Raw genomic sequence first — 24,780 nt, forward strand, 5'->3', positions numbered from 1 at the left:
CTAAGTTATTTTAATGGTAAATAAATTCTGCAATATGTTAATGTGCACATAAAACTTTCAAGTTTAATCAGCTTCTAGGAATTTTGCATCATATTAAATTTCTAGTGAGTCTCAATAACTGCCTTCTTTTTGGATTTTTTTAGCTTTAAGTTTAGTATCGAAGCAAATTCCTAAACCCAGTTTAGATAGGGTATATATAATCGTTTTTTATCGCAATTTTTTTCAATTTGCTTTTCAGAATTTTAAAGCAATAGTATATCATAATATAGTGTGGTTTATGTAAAGTACCGACAGTCAATGATAAACATGGTTATGAAAAAAAAGATGAGATGGATTTGGAGGATAAATCTTTGAAAAAGCATTGATTAATACAACCAGGTATTTTAAAGTTAAAATGTCTTAACTTTTATTATTTATATATTTCACAATAAAATTTATAGTGCCTAAAATATAACAAATTGTATTTTTTAACTACATACTAAATTCATTTCTTTACCAAAACAGTTATCAATATCTTACAGTCCTCTAGCTGTTACTTAATGATAAACCAATTTTTTTTCTGTGTTTGAAAGCACAACTCTAAAAGTTAAAGTGTAACCCTCATGGATATTAATATGTTTGCATAACATAATACATTACTTTTCATTGTAGTATATTAACAACTTTTATATATAGAGAACAACTTTACGGATCCCAATGTCAACTTCACAAAGACAACTGCTTTTAAGTTTAGCACAAATCATGAGCTTACAGACTATGTTGAAAATGAAAAAAATGTAACAACAGTATCCAGCGATTATGCCTAAAGCTCTAGATAGATTAATATGCTGTGTGGATTGTTTTTAATCAAAAATACACCAAAAAATTTGGAACTTTAATCAATATCTAATAGTTTATTTTATAATAACTTTATTGAAGCTTTTGGACTCGGACAATTGTTGAATGCCCATATCCATAACATAACCTAAATCAGGGGTTCTTAACCTTTTTTATATGGTTTACCCTTTTAAACGAAAGTAGCAAACTATATCAGTTGTGACGTAACAATGAAGTAACTAAGAAATAAGGATGTTGCCAATTAACTAACATAGCTATCAATTCGGCTGACCTAAATCCATGTGTTTTAAATGTTCTGGCCCATAAACACTTTGGGGCAGTGGTTCTTAACCAGGGTTCAATCAAACACCTGGGGTTCGACGAGAACAGCCTCTGAAACATTACCACACTGTTTACTTAGCTCCACGGGACCTTCAAACCTACTTTCTCTCTTTGTATATTTTAAGGAATCTATTAATGCTAATGTCATGTTTCTCCGCATGACTCATAAAAAATGTTTTATAGGCAAACATATGTCGAGTGGAAATTGGGTTTAACAATGCTTGCAGAGTAACACAGGGGTCGACAGGGTATCAAAGGTTAAGAACCTCTGCTTTAGGGTTCAACAAATGTCCTTAAAATGGAATTGTGCACAGGGAAACTGTAAACCTGCGTATGTGTTGTAATGCTATACACACTTAAATTATATTATATCCAACCTAAAATGTCCTTTGTCACTCACATTTCAGGGCTAATTTTTATAAATCTGTTGTTTTCTGAATAGTACAATATGTTTCTTTATATGGGCTGTAGCATTTCTTAAACTTTTCCAATTCTGTTAACCCCTGTGTCAGAATTCTGCATTCCATTCACTCCTATTTAAAACATAATGCAAAGCCATATATTGTACTGAAGATTGTGAATAGGTCTGTGTTTAGTGTTCCTACATATAGACTATTTTTTGCATTTTATGTAAAAATATATGGTATATTTGAGGAAAGCCCTAAATATTTGCCGACTAGGGATGCTTTTTTGTTTTGCAGTGTAGTATTTGTTACAAATGTGTAGCCTGTTGTTCGTGTATATTGTATTTTTAGAATTTTGGCCGCCGTGACTTTACATTGGTTCACATTTTTTAAGAAATTCATCTTTTTCTTTTAAGAATTAAAACAAAACTATGCCCAGTGAAAATTATTTACTAATTTGAATATTGGGTTTAGTTTATATTGCTAAATATTTGTTATGTTTGTCTTGTTTTCAACCTCTTTTAGGCCTTTTAGATGGTTATCTATTTCTTGTGACCTTTTTCTTAAACCGTGTTTTGAATATGCTTATTTCCAAAAATAACGAAACAATACAACTGTATTTGCTAACTTAATCTATTTATACTGTCTTTACGAAACATTTTTTCTTGTTTAACTTGTGAATTTTCAAGTTTACAATTGATTAGTTTCTAATGAGTTTGTTTTTGCACTATAATATGTAATAAACAAAAAAAGATTTTATTGAAAGGTGGTGATAGTGTTTTTGCAATATTGTAAAAAGTTAACAAAATGCTTTACATTATAAAAATCATGTAAACAACGCAATGTTATCAATAAAAAAGTTGATAAAACACTAATGACTAAGCTAAGCCAAGTCATTTAAAGCAAAACGTTAATGCACCCATAAAGTCATTGAATTACGGTACTAAAGCACGGATGCGTTTTACGTATATTGTGTCAAATAAAGGGGGAGGGGCTGTTTAGGAAAGAAATTGTTATATGGAATGTTGCGTTCCAGTTGACTGGACGACGTTGAGTTGTTCTAGCCAAGTTAAACAAAAAAAAAATTTTAAATGGCTAAACGTATTTTGTTAAATAGAATCGGGTTTATTCGCCATCCTTCCAACACTATAGTGTTAAATACGAAACAAGTTGTTGGCTGCTTATCTATTTGCTTTCCTCTGAGCATCCTTAGCTCAACTTATAGAGCGAAGTTGTTGGGACGAGGTCAAAAGTTCGAAACTCGCCGCAGGCTACATTTTTCTAATCTTGCCTTGCCTGCATAATTAATAGACTGATTTGGTTAGTCACTTGAAGGTTCCTGGTTTGCTATTAGGTTATCTCTGATCAAAAGACGGCTTCAGAAGGGATCGCAGTGGTTGTAATGTACACGTATGTCGTATGTGTGTGTTTATTGAAAATATGAAAACATTTTGACCGATGAGTGTCTTCATCACTGGACATTCTGACTACTAATTGTATATCTGCTCCTGTATTTGCCTTTTGTTTTCGATTGATACTGTCCTCACCAAACTTTCTACTTTTTACCTTAATTCATCAGCTATTAGCTTCTTTAGGATCCACATGATCGCTTTGTCTTGCGTAATGTTAAAAGTTAAACAAAAAACAATTAATATTGGAAGACGGTGTTAGTTGTTGATACATATTTTGTATCAAACCACGGTTATGCCACGTTTAAAAATAATAACTAACCTTAGGTTTGGTAAAATGTGATGTGGTGGTCCAGTGACCAGAGTAAAGACATGTAACTTGCCCTAGAAATTTGTTAATAACGACTTTGCAATTTTGAAGAATACTAGCGCCACCTTACGGGTATGCTTCAATCACAATGTTAAGTCTAAGCATTATAACTAATAAACAGAAATAATCAGAAAGGTGGTACAACTAACAAGCTATTAAGTTAGCAGTCGAGATCCTTGCGAGACTAGAATTTTGAGGCCAAAATATACACTTTAGTCTTACCTCATTCACATTACATTCGACATGTTGATTTGTAATATCAATAATTACAATTTAAATCAAAATACAAATTTTTAGTTTAATTTTAATTTATTTCCCAACCGAAACGAAACATAGGATTACCTTGAGACACAGATTTCAGTTCGAACAGGGTGATCTAAAGTTGACAGCATCGCGGGCAACAATATTTCATGCATATTCATTGTGGACCACAAACATAAGGTCACAGGAGCGGATCAACGATTTTGTTTGATCGGGGCAAGAAATGTTAAAAAATGACGTCACAAAGCACCGTCAAAGACTTAAAAGTTCCAGAAGTATGCTGCATTAGTCCGACTTGTGCGCAAATGAAACGGAGTATTATTGATACTGGGAAAAATGGTGCGCGAAGCGCGAAAAATTTGCGTATTTGACAAAACTTTCAATTTAGAAGACTGCTTTTTATAAGCTTGGAATGTTCGCGGAAACCGTATGAATCTTAATAAAGTTTAAAGAGCGATGCTGCATAGGCTTCTAATCGCTAAATTACAAAGACGTTATCATTCCGCGAAAAAATGTATTAACCAGATAAATTTGGGTAAAATTGCATCTTAGAAAGGGACGCGTTAGCCTAAAGTCACATGAAAACCTTTAAAACAATGCTTTTCAGCAGCGTGATATATTTACGGTCTATTTTTTTTCATTAATAATAATTTATATAGGGTCATACTTTTTATTTAATCTTCATATCAAAAAAACGACAAACAAAGCGCAAATATATCTTATAAGTTTGCAAAACATCCATTTTACAAAGTTACATATTATAGGACGCACTGCGGCTTTTCCTAAACCGGTCATACAAAATGTAAGCATTCTTGCCACCCCTTGGGTCTGAATTTTGTGAGCGATGAGAAACTGGTTTATTTAACGATATGACAGAAAAATGTAATCATACACAAACAATTGCAGTATGCTTACTGTTCGTTGCTCGACGCATAGTTTTCATGTTCGAAGTAAAGATTTCGAGATCGACTTATTACGTTCGCGATCGAGATATGAATTTCGAGTTCGAATTATTTACTTCATAAACTGTACGAACAATTTAGATTGACGCATAACTTTTATGTTCGAAGTAAACATTTGAGATCGACTTATTACATTCGCGATCGAGATATGAATTTCGAGTTCGAATTATTTACTTCATAAACTGTACGAACAATTTAGATCGACGCATAACTTTCATGTTCGAACTAAAGATTTCGAGTTGGACTTATTACGTTCGCGATTGAGATATGGATTTCGAGTTCGAATTATTTACTTCACAAACTGTACGAACAGTTTAGATCGACGCATAACTTTCATGTTCGAAGTAAAGATTTGAGATCGACTTATTACGTTTGCGATCGTGATATGGATTTCGAGTTCGAATTATTTACTTCACAAACTGTACGAACAGTTTAGATCGACGCATAACTTTCATGTTCGAAGTAAAGATTTCGAGATCGACTTATTACGTTCGCGATTGAGATATGGATTTCGAGTTCGAATTATTTACTTCATAAACTCTACGAACATTTTAGATTGACGCGCATAACTTTCATGTTCGAAGTAAAGATTTCGAGTTCGGCGTATTACGTTCGCGATCGAGATATGGATTTCGAGTTCGAATTATTTACTTCACAAACTGTACGAACATTTTAGATCGACGCATAGCTTTCATGCTCGAAGTAAAGATTTCGAGATCGACTGGTTACGTTCGCGATCGAGATATGGATTTCGAGTTCGAATTATTTACTTCACAAACTGTACGAACAGTTTAGATCGACGCATAACTTTTATTTTCGAAGTAAAGATTTGAGATCGACTTATTACGTTCGCGATCGAGATATGGATTTCGAGTTCGAATTATTTACTTCACAAACTGTACGAACATTTTAGGTCGACGCATAGCTTTCATGCTCGAAGTAAAGATTTCGAGATCGACTTATTACGTTCGCGATCGAGATATGGATTTCGAGTTCGAATTATTTACTTCACAAACTGTACGAACAGGTTAGGACGACGCATAACTTTCATGTTCGAAGTAAAGATTTCGAGATCGACTTATTACGTTCGCGATTGAGATATGGATTTCGAGTTCGAATTATTTACTTCACAAACTGTACGAACAGTTTAGATCGACGCATAACTTTTATGTTCGAAGTAAAGATTTGAGATCGACTTATTACGTTCGCGATCGAGATATGGATTTCGAGTTCGAATTATTTACTTCACAAACTGTACGAACATTTTAGGTCGACGCATAGCTTTCATGCTCGAAGTAAAGATTTCGAGATCGACTTATTACGTTCGCGATCGAGATATGGATTTCGAGTTCGAATTATTTACTTCACAAACTGTACGAACAGGTTAGATCGACGCATAACTTTCATGTTCGAAGTAAAGATTTCGAGATCGACTTATTACGTTGGCGATTGAGATATGGATTTTAAGTTCGAATTATTTACTTCACATACAGACGAACATTTTAGATTGATTTTTTAGATTGATGTGCGTAGGTCGCAGTAAATATTTAATGTCAAATTGTAAACTTTTTTCTGTTAAAACTGTTAAAAATGTAACAAAACACATCAAATATTACTTAAACACTTATTAACACATAACCTAGAGAAGAAGCTTTCGCTAAAACTTGCTTTTTAATATTTTCTTTTGTGTTAAAGGAAGTTTTTGGCATATTTAACACTAAACGTTATAACTCTTAGTTGAATACTAATCCTGGCATTAAGCGACAGTGGAGTGCGCTGTAAGCCTGTGCTGAATATATTTACGTGTTATAATCTTTAATCACAAAAATATGGCAAAAATATTTTAACTAAATTTAATTTACAGCAGAATTGTCATACCCGCTAGGTGGCGCTAGAACCTATTAATATAACAAAGTCGTTTTTAATAAATAAGAAAGGTAAATTAAACGTCTTCGCTCAGGTTATTGAACCACCATGGCAAATCAGCATGATTTGAAAACAAATATGTATTAATTACTAGTACCGTCTTCCATTATTAATTGTTGTTTCGCTTAACATTACGCAAGTTAGAAAGTCTTTCGCAACCTGATACCGATATAAAACAAATTTCACTAGAAAATACTTATTTTTCGTATTGGCAGTATCCATCGAAAACGTTTGCGTAAACACAGCAGAATGTTTAGGACGTGTCGTATTTGTTAAGTGATCAGTTGGAAATGACCTACCATCTACTATACGTTCAATAATATGTGAACAAATATGTGAATTGCTGCATTTAAAACAACGTTTTGTGAAAACGACCTGATTCATTAATAATTATTTACGATTTTTTTTTAATTACGATGTTAGTCGAAGTTATGAAACACGTTTTAAACTTGGCTCGCACCACTCAAGTGTCGTCCATTGTACAACATACTCTTTACTATTTGTTAAACCTTAAAACTTTGGGTTGCCTCAAAATTGCACTTAAACTTTTGCCTAAAATGATTTCACATTAAGTATTTTGAAAAAATGATTTGTCTTAAACTTAATGTTTTAGTTGAATACATTTTTAGCAAAGGAGCATTATTCTCTTGTTTAAAGCAGTTTTCTTAACTTAAATTGGACTTGGGAGACTTTCTAAATGACTTGCTTGCCTTGACAACACTGTAAACACAACATCACCGCCTTTTAATAATAACTGATTTGTTTATTATCACTATGTCGCAAAAAATAACTCTTTTGAAACTCTTAATGTTATAAATAAAAAATACCAATCTTACAATTGATAAAGTTACCAAATATGGTTGTATTGTTTTGTTTTTTAGAGAGGAACATACTTAAATCATTGTTAACACTGATTACGTTTGTGGTACTATTCTAAATAGAACGACAGGAAAAAGACAAACGCGAGAAATTTTCACAAATAGACGAAAAGTATTTTCCAAAGCAACACAAAATAAATCCAATATTCAAATTTGCAAATAATAACTAGGCATAGTTTTATTTCTAATTGTAGATGCAAAATATGCACTTATTTTATAAGTGAGAAACAATTTAGTCAAAATAACAAACGTCCAAAATTCTGTTATACCAATGATAGATACCTGCTAATTTTATAACGTTATACATACAAAGTGGAAACAACGTCACCAGTGTGACAAAGCAGTAAAAATACGTTTTCATAAAAAACATATTCAATGACGGAGTAGGCCGTGACCAGCAGAAATACCCAAGCTCAAAATAAAAACAAAGAAGAATTATAAGAGCCACTGAATATGACAATTGCGCACGGAACTGTTTGTCATTTAGAACAGATCCAATGTTTTAAAAAAAACATGGGTTATGTCACTGGTTTTGAACCTTTTATGAGCTGTGGTTTCCTTCCATAAAATCACAACAACTTGTGACCTTTACGCTTACATTTCAGTGTTTCGGAAACAAATATTTTAAATATAAAATGACCGACACTTCCCAAAGACTGTTCTTACAGCCACTCTACACAACAAATAAGTCAATGCGTTTGGGCAGAAAAACGATGGAGGTTGTAGTTAGATTTATACAGAAGTAGGTAGGAAATGATGAATCTTTAAAATAATCTTTACTAATTTTTAAACATTGAAAGGAGTTGTCTTCGTGGCGTTGACAATGGAATCTGTAAAGTTGTTCAGTATATATAAAAGTTGTTAATATGTATGAAGTGGCAAACATGCCAATATTCATAGATTAACACTGAAATAGAAACAAATGTGCTATCACATTGTGAAAAAATCGATTATGTCTCTATTAGGGTTAAAGCTTAAGATAATGCAGTTCGAAAATACAATTAGTTATTTTTAGACACTCTAATTTTTATCCTAAAACTATGTTTTAAGGAAATAATAAAATTTAGACCATTGTTATTTCATAATACCTGTTTTTACTGATCAATCTTTTTTAAACGATTTATCCTCCATAGTCATCGACTCATCTCATTTGGTTTTTAAATTATCATGTTTATTTTTGACTTTCAGTATTTCATATAAACATTATAATATACTATTGCTATTTCTGAAAAACAAATTAGAGAAATAATCATGTGTAATTAAAAAACAATGCTAAACCTTCTTAAACTGGGGTTTTAGAGGTGATTTGCAGGATTTGTTATGTAAACAATTTTGAAAAATTATATGTTTTTAGAGAGAAGGTGGTATTTACGTAACATTTAGAAATTTGGTACACTAGAGACTAGACCGGTACACCAAAATATGCATGGGGTGCACCAGTACGAAAAGGTATACACTGGTGCATCACAAAATTTTAATGAACCATTAATACCACAATTTTTTTGATAAAACAGTCATTAAATAGCTTCTTTGCTATTTTTTCAAGTTTGTTGGAATGCTGTTTTATGACATTCAATAGGACTCGCAAGCAGCCTACAGGCAAGCTCTCACCAAGAGTGTATAGAACTTCGGCAGATTTGCTCAGTTTAATTGACATCAACTTTAGGGGTCACCAAATCAAAAAAGGTTGAAGAGCACTGCACTAGACCACAAAGAAGGAAAACTGGGAAAATAATTTAAATGAGATAACTTTAGGTAACTATCCTAATACATAAAATGGTCTCTGTTCGCATGTATTGGTTGATTCACACTTTTATGTGTTAATATTCACAAAAATGAAAAACTGGAATACCATATCTTACTATATTTTTTAACCTATCTTATCTTTAATTTTTTTAACCTCCCATAATATTTAACCTACCTGAACCCAACCAGAATATTGTGCATTGTTATAATAAACTATTTAAACCAGGGCTGCGAAGTCGGTCAAAAATACCCCAAATCCAACCTGGTCAATTGTGCGATTTCGTTGAGCCCCGAGTCCGGCCCTAACTCTACATGGTTGGAAAATATTCCACCTTTACAATTTCCAGTTAGGGCCATATCAGTTTCAATATTTGGTTCTGCGCATGCGCATGTCGGATTCGGGGCTCTGGTCGTTTTACGTGGTTTTACTCCTCTTGAGTCCGACTCCAGCAAAACAAACAGAGTCCTCAAATCCAGAGTCCTAGTCTGACTCTGATTTAAACACTGGAAAAATGCTCGAGTGGACATAATTGTATTCAGACATTGTTACTTAACACACCTGATATTTTAGGTACAGGGATATTAATAAAGAGAAAAATCAAATTAAGGAATATTTAGCCGGACAACATTCAAACTGAAACATCTGCAAATTAGCTCTGACTAAACTGCAATCAAAAGCAAATATTGTGAGGCATTATAAAAAACAATAAATGTTGGTTGAAGTCCATTTAATCAGTGGATGCGGTGTTTGTTTCACGGTATTTTTAATCCCATGATAAGATCTTGACAAATTATAGAAAAGAATGAATGCAAGTTGTTGAAATAGAAAAATACCTGTGCTTTAGATATGGCAAAAAGTACTATGCATTCAGTAGTTCCATAAACCAGGGGTCTACAAATAGTTAGATTGAAATTTAGGTCACAAGTAAGTTTGGGTTGCGCCAAAAAGTATTTGCGGACCCCTGGCGTAAACAATTGGGGTTGATTACATTGACAACATCTAAGTCACCGTTTCTCAACCGGTGCGCTGCGAGAAAATGGGGAAAAAATGTTACAAAAATTCTGTATTAGGCCTATTTGTAGAATTTGCGAATACTTTTAGAATAAAATCTAGTCACTATTTTCTGTGAATAAACACTGAGCAATATGACTGGATTCGTAGCCCTTATTGAAATCCCAATAGTTGATGTTGGCTCTTCGCTAACAAAGAAAGAGGAACTATTGCAATCTAGTGGGGCTTCCGCCTTAAGACCACAATTAAAACAACAGCAACTTCGGCATAAAAAACAGTTCGGAGTAAGACCGAAATAGGACTGATACCTAATACTCGTAATAGCGTTTAAATCAAAATAAGACCTAAATTCGTCCGAATAAGGCCTAAATGGCAAGAATAAGGCCTTTGCTACCTTTTACTTAACCCCAAACCCCACCCATAACTTCAACACAAACTCCCCTAATAATTTTTACCATAACCCAAATTCTAATTCTACCCATTACTCGCGCCTAACTCCAAACAGAGGTAAACAATCCTGTGCCAAAACACTATGGCACCCAACCGACGACACCAAAAGGCCGATGCCAAGAATATGTCCTTTAATTCTCTTTAGGCATGTCTTATTGAGCACATCGTATTTTATAGCAGGTCTGTGGAGTCGGGAGTCATATTTGAGACTCGGCGTACCATAATCGATTTATTTTGCTGAAATCGGACTGATGGAGTCCCGAGTCTGACGTGCGCAGTACCAATTTTAAAACTAATAATCCCGCCAAATGCAAATTAAAAAGGCGAAATAGCATATGGTGGATATTTTCCAGCAATGTATTGTGGTTGGATGAGATATATGACACCCCTATGAGGGGATTGTTGAAAATCCACCTTAATTTAGATACGTAAATGGGAAATTTAAATGCTGTAGGATTGCAGACGAGTCGGACTCGGGAGTTGGAGTCGGGTTATTTTTAACCGACTCCGCAAGCTGCTTAATAGATAATAGAATTGGGAGCCTGATGTAATAAAAATTGCCAGCAAAAAACAAAGTTAGCAGTCGACTCGCGCGTCAGGTGCGCCACCACGTTTTGAAAGGTTTACAAGTGCGCCCTGGGGTGAAAAAGGTCGAGAAACACTGATCTAAGTAAACTCTCCGAAATACAAGGCAGGTTAAATCATTGCTTAAACAATGGCATAGAATGTAAACTTGCAGATGACAGACTGATATTTTTGGCATGTGGCATTTTGTCCAGGTGAGTACTGATTTGTTTGCACTTACCAGACTGACAGGGCTGCGGAGTTGGTTAAAAACAACCTGAATCCGACTCCCGACTTAGACTCAGTCAAAAGAGCGATTTTGTTAAGTACCGAGCCTGGCCCGGACTATACAGCCTGTATTTCACCAAATTGCGTAACTCTTATAACGTGGATATTCAGCAATCCACCTATAGGGGTATCTAATAATTCATTCACTCACAATACATGGTTGGAAAATATTACACCATTACAATTTCCATTTGGCGGCCATATCAGTCTACTTGGGTAGATTTACAAGGTCTTACCCGAGTCCAGAGTCCGACTCCAACCAAAACAAATCGACTCCCCGAGTCCGACTTCGCAGCCCTGCTGGCGAGTGAAAATTTTACTTCAAAATCAACCCTGGATCACTTTGTAATTTTGCAGATCCGTGGACAGTATTGCAAATTTCAAAATTTGATGCCAAGAAAACACAACTTTCAATAGTATTAAGAGCACTTATTTGTTGTATGTTATGCAATAAATTTAGGAATTTGAAAAAATGAATCTAACAGACCAAGAGCCATAACAAAATGATTGATTCTACAAATGTACACATGCCTTTAGAAAGGCTTCTAAAAATTGGGGGCTCTTTTAATTTGGTACATCAAAAAAGGCAAAAAATTACAAAAAGGTACGGCCTACAAATACCACATACTGCAACGCACATTATTTGAGTTAGCGTTTGGGTTAGTGTTAGCCAAGCATTATTATTAATAGTAAATAAAAAAATGTGTGAACTCTTGAAACCCCAACCTGCAGGGTAACCCAAACAATGTGTATTGCAGTGTTTGCAGACCATTTTTCTTTGCGTTACTCTTTACTTACCAAATTGAAAAAAATTGGTGCCCCAAAATCAGTTAGCTTAATCAGGATTTGCATGCAAGCAAGGCTTGAAAATAGCCTTTGTTTGCTTGCACTAAAATCCTGATCCAACTAATTTCAGTAAGCCTTCCCGAAGGCATGATGCATGGTATATAATGTGTGGAAATATCATTGGTCAGCACTAGGGTTGTTGGTCAGCACTAGGAAGAATTAATTAAATGCTTGGAGCTAAAATAAAATAGTTTTAAACATCATAATGATGAAATTAGGCACAAATATATTCGTCAGGATTTTCATTTTTCAATCCTGTTTCTCAGGAGTGAAAAAATCTGGGAAAAAGAGGACTCTAGTCAGCACAGTTCCAGAAGGGCTTGTTCACAAATTGTTTTATTTGTTGTATATGGGCTGTTGATCCTCTTCAAATAAAGTTGTATTTACCAACAAAATGCAGCAGGCGTCTGTGTTAATTGTCATGTTTCAAACAGCTCCCACTGAGCCTGTGCAGGTCAGTTGTAAAACGACCACAAATTTTAGACGTAGCTTTATTTTAGCACTGCAATAACCAGAGTTTCCAACTTCTAAATTGGTATACTGTACACTTAAATATTGGTAGGATTTCCAACACAAGGTGTGTAAAAACATAATTGCACACCTTAAAAGTTGTTTCTGTATGCCAGAGATCTCGGCGTAAAGTGCAATGAAATTCAAACAGCAGACTGGTGCTTATGTACTGCATGGTAGCTAATGGGTAAACAAGACATTTGCTACTTCCCCTAAATGTTGCTAAGTTTGTATAGCAAGCTACCATTTTGTACGCTTAATGGCACCTTTCCATGAGAAAACATATAAAGCTACAATGTTAAAAGAGCTTCCCTGTTGTTTGTTGAGAGGGCAGCCAATTACATAAACTACAGAAACCCTGCATATGCCCTTTCTGTGCCAATTTATTACATTTCATTATAACTATAACCTACACTACAAGTACAAGAAGTTACTGGCGCTGGTCTAGAATCCTACCAAAACGCACATTATTTGGGTTAGGGTGGGTCACGTATAATAATTAAATAATGAAGATAACAACACAAAACTCACCCATACGCACGCCCAAACGCTAACACGCACGCTCAGGTTCGAAGTAAGGCCAGTTTCCCGCTCATAGCCGCGCATTCCATGTAAAATCAACGTATAATGCGGCCAGCCACTAAAAATCGCTGGCGCTGGTCTAGAATCCTACCACAACGAAACACCATTTGGGTTAGGGTGCGGGTTAGCGTTTGGGTTAAGGTGGGTCAAGTATTATTATTAAACAAAGAATATAATAATACTTGACCCACCCACACCCAAACGATAACCTGCACCCTAACTCAAATTTTGTGCGTTGATTTTAGAACTGTGGTAGGATTCTAGACCAGCACCAAATCGCTCAAACGCGCAAAACTTTTGTCGCGTTAACGGTTTTCAGTCTTGTACTCCATTATCAGTCGCGCTAAATTTACAAATAACGTTATTACAGGAATTAAAGCCGCGCAATTTCAAGCTGCAAAATCGTGGTAGGATTCTAGACCAGCGCCAATTTACTTTTCCAGGCTATTTTGCTTTTGTCTGTTTTATTAGTTTATAAAATTATGTTGCTTGAAAAAAGCGCCTTTTAGCCTAGATTCGCGTTTTCCCGCGTTTCAGTCGCAAAAAGGTAAAGGGAAGTCCCCATCCAACGGGAATCAGACATTTCTCTTTCTATGCTAACAGGCGTGATCCTGGAATCAGGAAATCATATTCCTTTGGCTTATCTTTGCGACAAAAATGCAGTATGCTGTGGCATGGCTAAGCCAAACTTGCCGACGAATCGGGTGTTATTTTGGCCTTTGTATTTCTTTGTGATGGCTTTTGTGCTGTGTAGCTTCTGGTGTTTGGTTGAGGGTGGGTCAAGTTATTATCAATAATAAACATAATATTACTTGACCCACCCTCACCCAAACGCTAACCCTAACCCAAACAATATGTGTTGTGGTATGCGGTATTATTATTTATTTTTGCATAACTTTTCACGTACAATAGTGAAAGAGCGCCCCGCATTGTCTATTATGCATGAGTATTATATTGTTATGGACTAATTGCCACTATATAAACCATTCATTTGCTTTAAATTTTTTATAAGATTTTTTAAATAATTTTTAAATCACATATTTGATCAAAAAGAAAAAAAAAATTTTGATTGTTTGAAAAGGGATTTACTGTGATTAACCTTCCATCACTTTATTACAATCATGTTAGTCTATACAATCGCACTACTCGGAATACTACATCTCGCTAATGGTAAGTTGACTGTTTTGGGTAATGTTTTTGTTATGGTTTAGCAACAACACATTTTTTATGTTTAAATTGGTAAAAAAATAGGTTTAATTTTTTGGCGCTCCATTGATTTGGTATGTAGATTGTAACCCAAAAAAACGGTCTACAAATACTGTGTGCAGCAACGCACATTGTTTGGGTTTGGGTGGATCAAGCATTATAACCATGAATATAATAGTACTTAACCAACCGACACCCTAACCCAAATAATGTGCAGTGCGGCAGTATTTGTAGACCTTTTTTTCTTACTTTCTATGTAGCAAAAAGGAAGAACCCTAACTTTTGTAATTTAGTTATGATTTATGATATAACTGAGTATTTTCTACCATGAAATTTGTTTTGAAACCACTGCTGTGTATAGATATTGAACCTAATAATCTATATTATCTAAATGTTTTGCTCGACTCGTGCATAATTTTGTTTTTCAATTCAGGTATATCATGTCACTGTGGTGGAACCAAAGAAAACTTTCTGTGCTTTGGAGCATCTAACTGCACAGAAAATAATGGTCTTTGCTTTGTAATGGTTGAAAAACTGCCAATTACTGGGGTAAATGAAATAACATCCTTGTGCAACTACAATAATGAGTTAAAAATGTATATACATCACTCACGATAAAACAACTCATACATTTAACAGTTCATAATTTTTATGGTGTTCTATCTTCAAGGTGAGTGCTGTTTGTCAGACAATAATCCAACAGACAGGGACAAATTTCGGTGCAATGTCCTTGCACAATCAGACTTCATTAGTCATTTACTTCATTAAATTAGAAGAACTGTAATTCTAATTATTTAACTCAAACTTCCATAAATTTTATCTCTTAGATTAAAAAAAGTAAGCAAAATTCAATAAATGTTTGACTTAACTCACTGCCACATTTATATGGTTAGTAGTTTTTTTACTTTCATGCCTCAACCTGACTTTCTTGGTCAAAACTAAGGCATTCACATTTCACAGTGCATTTGTTTTCCAAAAAATAACAGAAACACAAAATGAAATTAAAATAGTGATGAAGAAATAGCTGAATATATACCAGTGAAACAACATGCCTTTGCGTAGATTAATGTGTGATTCACCAAAATTGGGGATTAATTTATATGTGTAAATATTTTAACTTAAAATGTGTTCTTTTCTGTCATGCTTTTTTATAAAACTAATCATTTTTGTTTAAATTTTTGTGTGCAGACAATTATTCAGTGGGGTTGTTATGAGGAAAGGTTTGCGCTTCCGTTGGGTAAGCCTCTGCTATGCCAACCTGCGGTCAACAGTCGTGTTCAAACCAAATGCTGCTTTAAGGATTTTTGCAATGATATTACAACGTTTCAGCCACCAACTTTATCAAGTCCTGTTTCAAAAGACACGGAACATACTGGAGGTAAAGGTAGTATATAGTGTATTTAAGTATAAAAAGGTTGATGGGATTACTTAGTTGCAGGCTGGTAGAATCTAGCCCAGTGATTCTCAAAGGAAGCCACTTGGCTCACTTTGGGGGGAATTTTATATTTTGGGGAGGAAATTTGTTCCAGGAAGGAATTGGGGAGGAAAAGTTAAAGAAAATGGCTCACTTTTTATTATTTGATATTTAGCACCTATAACTAACTGCACAAAGTTTAAATGGAAACATCTACTTACTATACCACTCAAAGTAGCCTTATGTGAAGACAATATGCTGCTTTAACTGTGTTAAGCCTACGTCATAATAGACTCTGTTTGATTTACAATATCTATTGTTTCGTCACAGAAAGTAAAGTTTACTACCACCAGATGTCTATTTTATAGTGTTTGTTTGTTCTAGCATGGTTGTAAAAGCAAAGTAAAGAAAGGGTAAAACATAAGATTGCTCCAGTATATATTTTAAATTCTGCAAAATGCCAAAGCAAATGCTCGAGCGCGACTTTTCCAAATCATTCATTTAAAAAACATGTGGTTGGATCCACAAGTTTGTGCTAAGTATGCCAAATTAACCGTTGCAGAGCAAACACTTCTTCCATTTCCGACTACATATTAAGTTGAATGTGGTTTTAGTGCCATTACAGATGTTTTAACCAAAAAAAGGAACACTTTACATTTGCAAACGCGGTGATCTTCGGGAAAAACTGACACTCTTTTCTGCTCAATTTTCATTGTTTTTTTGTTTTAAACATGAAGCTCATGGTTCAAATTATTAATAAATAACGCTTTGTACCCTACTTTTGTAATGTTCACTGTTATCTCTTAGATGAATCAGAAAAACGCACCTTGCACTTGCACATTGTATCCTTATACTGTAAAATTTTGGCAAAATTCCTTTTGAGATTTTTTGGGGAGGAATCAACATTGTTTAGAGCCTTTAAGGGAAAAATACAAGAAAACTTTGAGAACCACTGATCTAGCCAGTCTTGTTGCAAGCCTTTTTTTTTCTGATTCTTAAAGATATATGTTATGTTGGCCTAAAAATTGTATAAACTTTGCCATGTTTAAGCGATAAACAAGGAATTATTCAAGCAATAGTCATATAAGGAATATGCTAAGTAAAATAAGGATTTTTGTTGGTGGAGAGCCTGAATTGTTTTTCAGAGATGTTGTTTCAAAGTTACGTCTAAACGTGGCGACGGCAGCATCAAAAAATAATCTCCAATGAATTACACAGTAGGCTACTTGATTTTGTCTAAGTTTTAGGTTAGGAAGGTGCTACCATCTATACAAACGCTACACTACAAAGATGTTAGAGGTTTGTGCAAAGCGAAAGAACGCCTTTATATAATTTAACTTTCCGAAACTTCAGTTTCAATGACCGTGCGATGAGCTGCACGACGCCTTTGGGCTAAAACAAAGTTTCTAAATGGGTCAAGACATTAAAAACGTAGTCAGGTTTCCGCGAAACACAAAAATCTTTTGGATAAGGAATGACCGAATGTCACAAATGTCATGAAACAAAATTTACAACAACTTAAGACTTGGTGCCATCATTTTTTTGAGAGACGTTTTATAAACGTGATCACTAAAAACAAACGAATACCGAATACCTACGACAGTGACATAAAATGTGGACATACAGATAAAACACCCGATCCGTTAGAAATTAGTGCATTTCTAAGCAAAAAGGTCTACGACAATTAGGTCATCCAATAGCAGAAAAGTCTAGACTTTTAGACCTTGAGGTCCTGGCAATGCACTAATTTGGACCTTTAGGTAAACTCCCGGCGTAGATAAATTGAAAATATTCGTTGAATATTCACAAAAGATTACAAAAAGTGTGAGATGGCATTAATAACACTTGACCCACCCTAACCCAAACACGAACCCTAACCCAAATAATGTGCGTTAATGTAATAATTATTTGAATGCTGGTGAAAAAGCCCAAACTCAGGTGAGCATAAGATAGTTTCTCGTCTATGGTACCATAGGATAGTTACGTCACAAATTGAGGTATTGGAGCCTAAAGCGTTTATGTAATTATTAATTCAATTCACATTATTTGGGTTAGGGTGCTGATTAGCGTTTGGGTTTAGGTAGGTCAAGTATTATTAAACTTAATCTTTTGAAGCACATTGTTAAGTCAAATTAGTGCATTGTCCGAGACCTCAAAGTCTAAAAGTCGGACTTTTTGATCCTTTGGATGCACTGATTGTCGTAGACCTTTTTGCTTAGAAATGCACTAATTTCTAATGGGTCGGGTGGATAAAACTGTGTGACTGTGTGTGCTTTAAAAAGAAGTCCAACCACACAGAAGACCTTCCACCCGAATTTCGTGGAAATGTTTAATTTATAATTTTCTTCTATAACTCTTTTGGTTTTGGTTGCCGGTACAACTTTCTGTTTGCAGTGAAAATAGCTGGTGGCTTTATCTTCATTCCTGCAAGATTGACATACGACGATGCCCGTGAACACTGTCAAAGAAGGGGGGGCGACTTGGCTGTGCCCAAGGACCAAGCAGACATCGATCTTATCACTAGAACCATTTCCTCGTTGCAAAAGTTCAGGAAAAGGTTTGCAACTTCCTATTACATTGGAATGAAGCGCGACCCGAACAGAAACGGGGATTTTTACTGGATCAATGGCACAAGGGTGGCGACCAGAGAACGTAATAGCGGAGGGATACACAACTGGCTTAGAGGTTAATAATAAACATCTCGCCTTTACTATGCTTGTAATAAAATTCAAGTAAGATCGGTGAATGCGGACCGGTGCCGATCCACGTTAACTTTCCTGCCGGTTCGCCAAATATATTACAAATTTATATTTCAATTGCCAAAGTTAATAGTCTACTTTGGAGTGCATTTTATGTCACAATGCTGCAAGTGTTTTGCCTCACTGTTTAAAAAGAGGCTGCAACTCGTTTAAGTCTTAAACTGTAAGACCAGTTGTATGTGAAAGCTAAGAAGACTTTTAGTTGCCTACTGTTGCGTAATTAAATTTTTGGTTGATTTTAATTTTTGAAGGACCACCGGTCCGCAAAGTATGTTTTAAAATTTTACCAGTCCGTATGCTAAAAAGTTGAGAACCACTGTGTTAAGGTACAGAACACCAAATATCTTGATAAATCATTCGTTTGATAAGGCTTCATTTGTTTCTTGATGAAATTAATGTTTTGACGAATGTTACTTAGATCGTCAATAAGGTTCATTTAGATCAGTGATTCCCAAACTGCGTGAGGCGGCACACTAGTGTGCCTCGAGAGATTGCCAAGTGTGCCGCGAAACTTTTTGTAATTTCGGAAATAGAGTATTTGTGTTACCAATGGCACATACCAAAGGCACATACGCAGGCATTTTACATTTAAATACACCCTGCCTATTATAATTTAATCATATTGAAACATTTACATATAGTTTGTCGTGTGTTAAGGGCGATTAAAATGGCCCTATTGTTGTTCTGGTAAAACTGTGTCGAGAAATATTTAAGATATTTTCAGTGTGCCGCGAGCCAAAAAGTTTGGGGACCGCTGATTTAGATGGTGCACTACTTTTTATCCTTGGGTTAAAAACTGAGGGTATTCGCCAATTTTTTTGACCCAGGCAAACCTAGTTTCCGCAAAGATGAGATTTGTGCTGCGGTGAGGAATGATTACGATGCGCATTGGATTGGCGTCAGCTGCAACCATCGGAGGTGCTTTATCTGCGAGTTACCCGGTTGTTCGGTAAACCCAACTCCGGGCATGAGGGTGAATCCTCCGGCGTCCATAACTCCCATCGGCGAGCGGGCAGCATTTTGCTGCGAACTTGGATATAGGTTAATAGGTGAAGAGTCTATGACGTGTTTACCCGGCGCGAAATGGTCGCACCATTTTCCAGCCTGCGTGGGTAAGCATCAACGTTAACTGGACGTAAAAGATTGCCTGTCATTTCGTTCCTAATGTAACTAAGGTGAACCTGTGTTTAAATATGTTCACCTATAGTAAGTCTGAAATTTAACGAGGAAAAATTAACAGTTACACTTTTTATTTATATTGTTAAATAAATATAATAATGTGTTTTCAAACGCAGCCACACCAAAGTTACGTTTTCAGTTCGAAACGCAAAGGAAGAACTACGATGATGCCCGAAAAACATGCCGTGCTGCAGGGGGCGATTTGGCACAACCCCGCACCAGAAAAGACATAGATTTTATAACCAAAAAAATTGGCTTGCTGCGAGCGCAAGGCTTTCTTTATGATTTTTACTTTGGAATTAAGAGACCTGGTATCAACAAAGAATTCAAATGGTTGAACGGGACCAGGGTTACTCTAAGGGAAGACACTAATAAGAGTGGAATTTCAAATTGGCGTTCTGGTGATCCCAAAGGCCCCTATTTGGCACACTGTGCAGTGGTTAGGAACTGGCATCACGGTTATTGGAATGATATTCCATGCTGGTATACCAGATACTTTATCTGCGAAAATGGTAAGTCGATAATGTTGTGTGATTTGTAAGTATAGTTGTGTGTTACAGTTGTTATTATACAAGGGGCATTTGACTTTATACGGGGAAACTAACATTTTCAAAGTGGATTAGAGATAAGCGGTTGGGTTTTTGTGCTATCCCGCCTTTTTCGGATCAAGCAAAAAAAAGTTTTTTTTTTTACTTCACATAGAATATGCATCGTTCAAAAAAGATTACACACGAAACATAAGCTTTGTAGTGTTTTTCATTTTTTGATTGCATTAAAAGTAAACATATAGTTTTGCCAAAAACTAACAATATGTATGTTAAGACAAAAGTTTTCTACCGATTATAGAATTCAATCCTTGTGCTGGCAAACCGTGTCGAAACGAAGGGAGGTGCATTGCAATCGGGGAACACTTCCGCTGCGATTGCCCTGCGAACAAAGACGGACAACTTTGCGAAAGGGTGACGCTAATTTTGTAGAATTGAATGAATTAATTTTGTGTCTGTAAATGACTTACTCGAACTGTTTGTGGAAAAATGTCTTGACCGAACTTTAGTGTATCTAAGAGAAATTTGGGAAGTTTTGTTCACATGCAACAGTAGATAACTACTGCATATTTAGTACCTTCGAGTGTTTGGTTTTAACTGGTGTATATCTTCTTGTATTTGTAAGCAATATATAGTAAAGAAATCGGTTGTTATTTTAAGCAGTTTGTTATTATTTTTTAATAACTTTCAAGAAGGTTAATTGACTAATTATGTGGCCCTAAATTTTTTTGGGCACATGTTGTTTTTGTCTGAATTATCATGTGTATCATAAATTTTTTTTTTCAAGGGATATTTTTGTGCCTCACTTTTGACCAGGAAAACAACATGTTGGAACATGAAATTTTCATAACTGCTAGAAACCCTTCCAAAGTTGTTCCTAATATAAAAATTTTGTGCCCAAAAACGGGGGTGGTTTGATTTTTAGGGGGAAAATCTCTCATTTTTTGTGAGTTTTGGTTTTAAGCACTTTTCAGAGATGAAAGAATATAAAACACTGATATATCTATGGATGATTGTTACATGTCATATACAAGGTTAAGTAACAAAAATTTAAACCGTATTCCTGAACTGTTCTCCCGGCGGGTCAAAATGCACAACACCTTAGAAAATTTCAATGATATATTTACCCTATACATGGAAAAAAATTAAAATTTGGCCGTTTTTGTGTTTGAATGTATCTAATCCCCCCTGGTATATCATAGCAGAACCGCGCTATACCCCCCTGTCAAAATATACAACGGCACACCCTGTCAAGTCGTTTTGGTAATTGTCTGAACTTGCACTCTAAATTAGTAACCAATAATTTTGTCTATGAAGAAGATATATGGCATGACTTGATATTTATTAAAAAAATAAATTTACTTGGTTTTCCTGCAAAAGTTGATTACCTTGGACCCAAGCTCATTTAAATTGAATTGTTTTCACAGTTTGGCGTTTTCCTTGTGTCGCGAGTGATTTTGAATTTACTTTGATCTTCCCCGCCCAGGTGTATAGGCCTTCCATTTTCAATGTAAAATTATATTGTAAAACGATAATCTAACATATTTTCACAGGAAAGAGAATGCCCTGCAATCCTCCTGTCCGACCATCTAAGGGTGGAATATAATTCTGGACATCGCCGGGTCGGAAGCATTGCTATATTTTCATGCGAAACAAACTACAAACTAAAAGGAAGCGTCGCGGCATTTTGTAGGAATACTTACAGCTGGTCCGCGAATGCTCCTGTTTGTGAAGGTATGTCTATAATACTAAAAGATTCAGAAGGATATCATTGGGCTTAATTGGTAGGATATCGTTTGACTTAATCAGCTTTGTTTTGAATTGCAACAAAACTTGAGCAAAATTAATTTAACCGAAAAGTTATAGCTCGGACTTTTCACTTTAGAACATTGTAAAAAATAAAACAAACTATTAAACCATTTCGATGCAATACGTATATTTTTTGCCATTAAGTTTAACTTTATCAATTGTGAGTTTTTGATAGCCGTACAAGACAACCTAATTAAAAAATAAGTTTAAAATGAAAAATGGCTTTTTTTGTTGCAGCCAGAGGATGCCGAGTGACCGTCCGGATTCCAGAAGGAGTAATCATCGACTTCTTGGCCGGAAACGAATACAGCACGAATCACCAACTCCCCGTGCGCTGTAAAAACAGAAGTCCGCCAACCAGCGACGTGATCACTTGTCAGGGTGCTGGTGTTTGGCGTCCTTCAATCAGCAGCGACATGTGCAATTGAGAAATCTGTATTTAAAGCCAAATCCTTGCCTACACTCACCCTCATGAAGACGATCACGCGTTTGCAGACCATTTGTATTAAACTACTACAGTAACAATTGCGTTGATAATTTCCATTTGAATTGCTTTGCAACAAATGTTGATATAGGCCCACATTTACGGATAGCCTCGTCATATAACAAGGGCGATTGTCTAGAACAGTGTTTTTTAACCTATTTAGCGCTCGTACCCTTTGAGCTTTCAAGAAATTTTCTCGTACCCCCTGTCTACAACGGCCGGCGGAAGAAAATAAAATTGTAATACTAGGAATTAAACTCAGTGTATTTATAACTTACGTATTGAATGCATGTATTACATACAGTCTTGTAAGTTCAACAATATTTTCAACATACAAACAATCGGTCAATTTACCAAAGGCTAGTTGTTGTTTTTCATAATTTTCATATTTTTCACATATATGCCTAAATAGCGCATAATTTCTCACTGCATGTCGTAACCCCTTCTTTAGTGCTTCGTACTATCAAGCGGTACACGTACCCCTGGTCTAGAATCTAGATATGTTTTTTTATTGTTGTTTTCTAAAACGTGTATCACAGTGAATATTTATCTTATTTACTATGCCGCCAGCTAAACAAGTTTATGGATCTTTGCTTTACAATCTGCCTTTTTAACCTAAAAGAAACAACTTTGGAAACCACGCAAAGTTAGTTTGATTATTGTGGTTTAAAAAACTGAATAATTTGGATATCAAGCACAGTTTTAGTTTTAAGTTACCCTTCTGGAATTCGCTCTGTGCTCTTTTCTGACGTTATTATGATTTTTTGTAAGATCTGCATACTGCTTTGGTTATTAGTGGTGATGCGTGAGCCTTTCGTTAATCAAAGTTAGAAACTTTTGTGTCCACGCGATTTTTTGGCTTCTTTACAGACAAATAGCGTCCTCTGCAGTGTGGCATTATCTCCTACGAAAGTTTAAAAAACTTGTCTAATATTTATATATTTTTTGCTCGTCGGTCGAAAGTATTCCGTCTTTAAAATAACGACAAAATACCGAATGTTTTAAGTCTGAAATATAACGATTTACAGTTTGTTAAACTAATTTAGTTGATGCCATGTTGTGTGTTTTCCCCCATTTATATCGTCTTTGCATTATGGCCGATGTACCGCAAGTAGAACATCGGCAACTTAAAACCTCATAAAGCAATCAAAAACATAGTAAAGTTTTTTTTGTGAAACTTTTACGTATTTTAATCTTAACCTTTGGGTCAACGCACCCCGCAACTTGATAAACGCCAATATATTAAGCAATGTAAATGTGTTTTTTTTAATCTGTACTCAATGCGTCACGTCCCCTCTATATCTAAATTAAATTTGCATTTTAAAACAAATATATAGTCGCAATTTGTTCGCGCTTCGCGACGCCTCGTGGCATTCTTTAAATCATCCACATTATTCAAAATTAATAAAGAATTATTCGAAACGTTCAAAATGACACCTACTTCTGTATGGGCTTTGATATTCTTATTACGTCTTAAACTAAATCAAATTGAGGTAAACAGTGTGTCGCGAATTGAAGGTTGACAGAAATGCTTACGGGTGTCACTGAGGCCTTACCGTAAGTTTGAAGAACAGCATAGTTCGTCTTGGTATTTATACTTTAAATAAATCGTTCTAGAATTTACACCAGCTTAGAAAATGTTTACCCATACAGTTTTTGTTACAAAGTCCAGCTATGAGGTCAAAATGCGAGGTATGTCAAGCGTGACTCCTATAAGATTTCTCGAGAATATTTCTTGTAATTTTTTTAACAATTTCCTGTTTTTCCAATTTTTAATTTTCTCGATCTAAAACTTCCTAACAAGCGACGAAGAATTATCAGGTGACATAACTTTGGGTCGCGACCCACACTTTAGGAAACACTTAATTATAGGTGGAATCACTTTTGTGTGAATAACAGGAGAAGGTAAAACCGTAAAACATAGCTTTAACTAACCGAGGCCTGCTTGGGCTAGTTTGAGTGCTCGACTTTCTACTCTTTCATTTCGTTTAGATTTTTAGTAACTTGTAATTATGTGT

At 35.2% G+C, this 24,780-nt stretch overlaps 1 protein-coding gene across 2 annotated transcripts; it reads left to right on the forward strand.

Annotated features, from left to right (window-relative positions):
- Positions 1 to 14,383: 14,383 nt before the first annotated feature.
- Positions 14,384 to 23,014, forward strand: LOC146133283 (E-selectin-like). Of its 2 annotated transcripts, none has more exons than XM_083396799.1 (9): positions 14,384 to 14,536; positions 15,006 to 15,121; positions 15,761 to 15,956; positions 18,381 to 18,671; positions 19,573 to 19,857; positions 20,041 to 20,436; positions 20,771 to 20,883; positions 22,023 to 22,203; positions 22,516 to 23,014. In XM_083396799.1, the coding sequence occupies exons 1-9, from the start codon at positions 14,488 to 14,490 to the stop codon at positions 22,704 to 22,706; spliced, it is 1,818 nt and encodes a 605-aa protein (XP_083252925.1). In that variant the 5' UTR covers positions 14,384 to 14,487; the 3' UTR covers positions 22,707 to 23,014. The 2 variants fall into 2 exon arrangements, with proteins under 2 accessions (XP_083252925.1, XP_083252926.1); XM_083396800.1 differs by having other exon boundaries at positions 15,761 to 15,950.
- Positions 23,015 to 24,780: the final 1,766 nt, after the last annotated feature.

This window comes from Ascidiella aspersa, chromosome 9, assembly GCF_963924565.1.
Source record: "Ascidiella aspersa chromosome 9, kaAscAspe10.2, whole genome shotgun sequence".
Taxonomy (NCBI): domain Eukaryota; kingdom Metazoa; phylum Chordata; class Ascidiacea; order Phlebobranchia; family Ascidiidae; genus Ascidiella; species Ascidiella aspersa.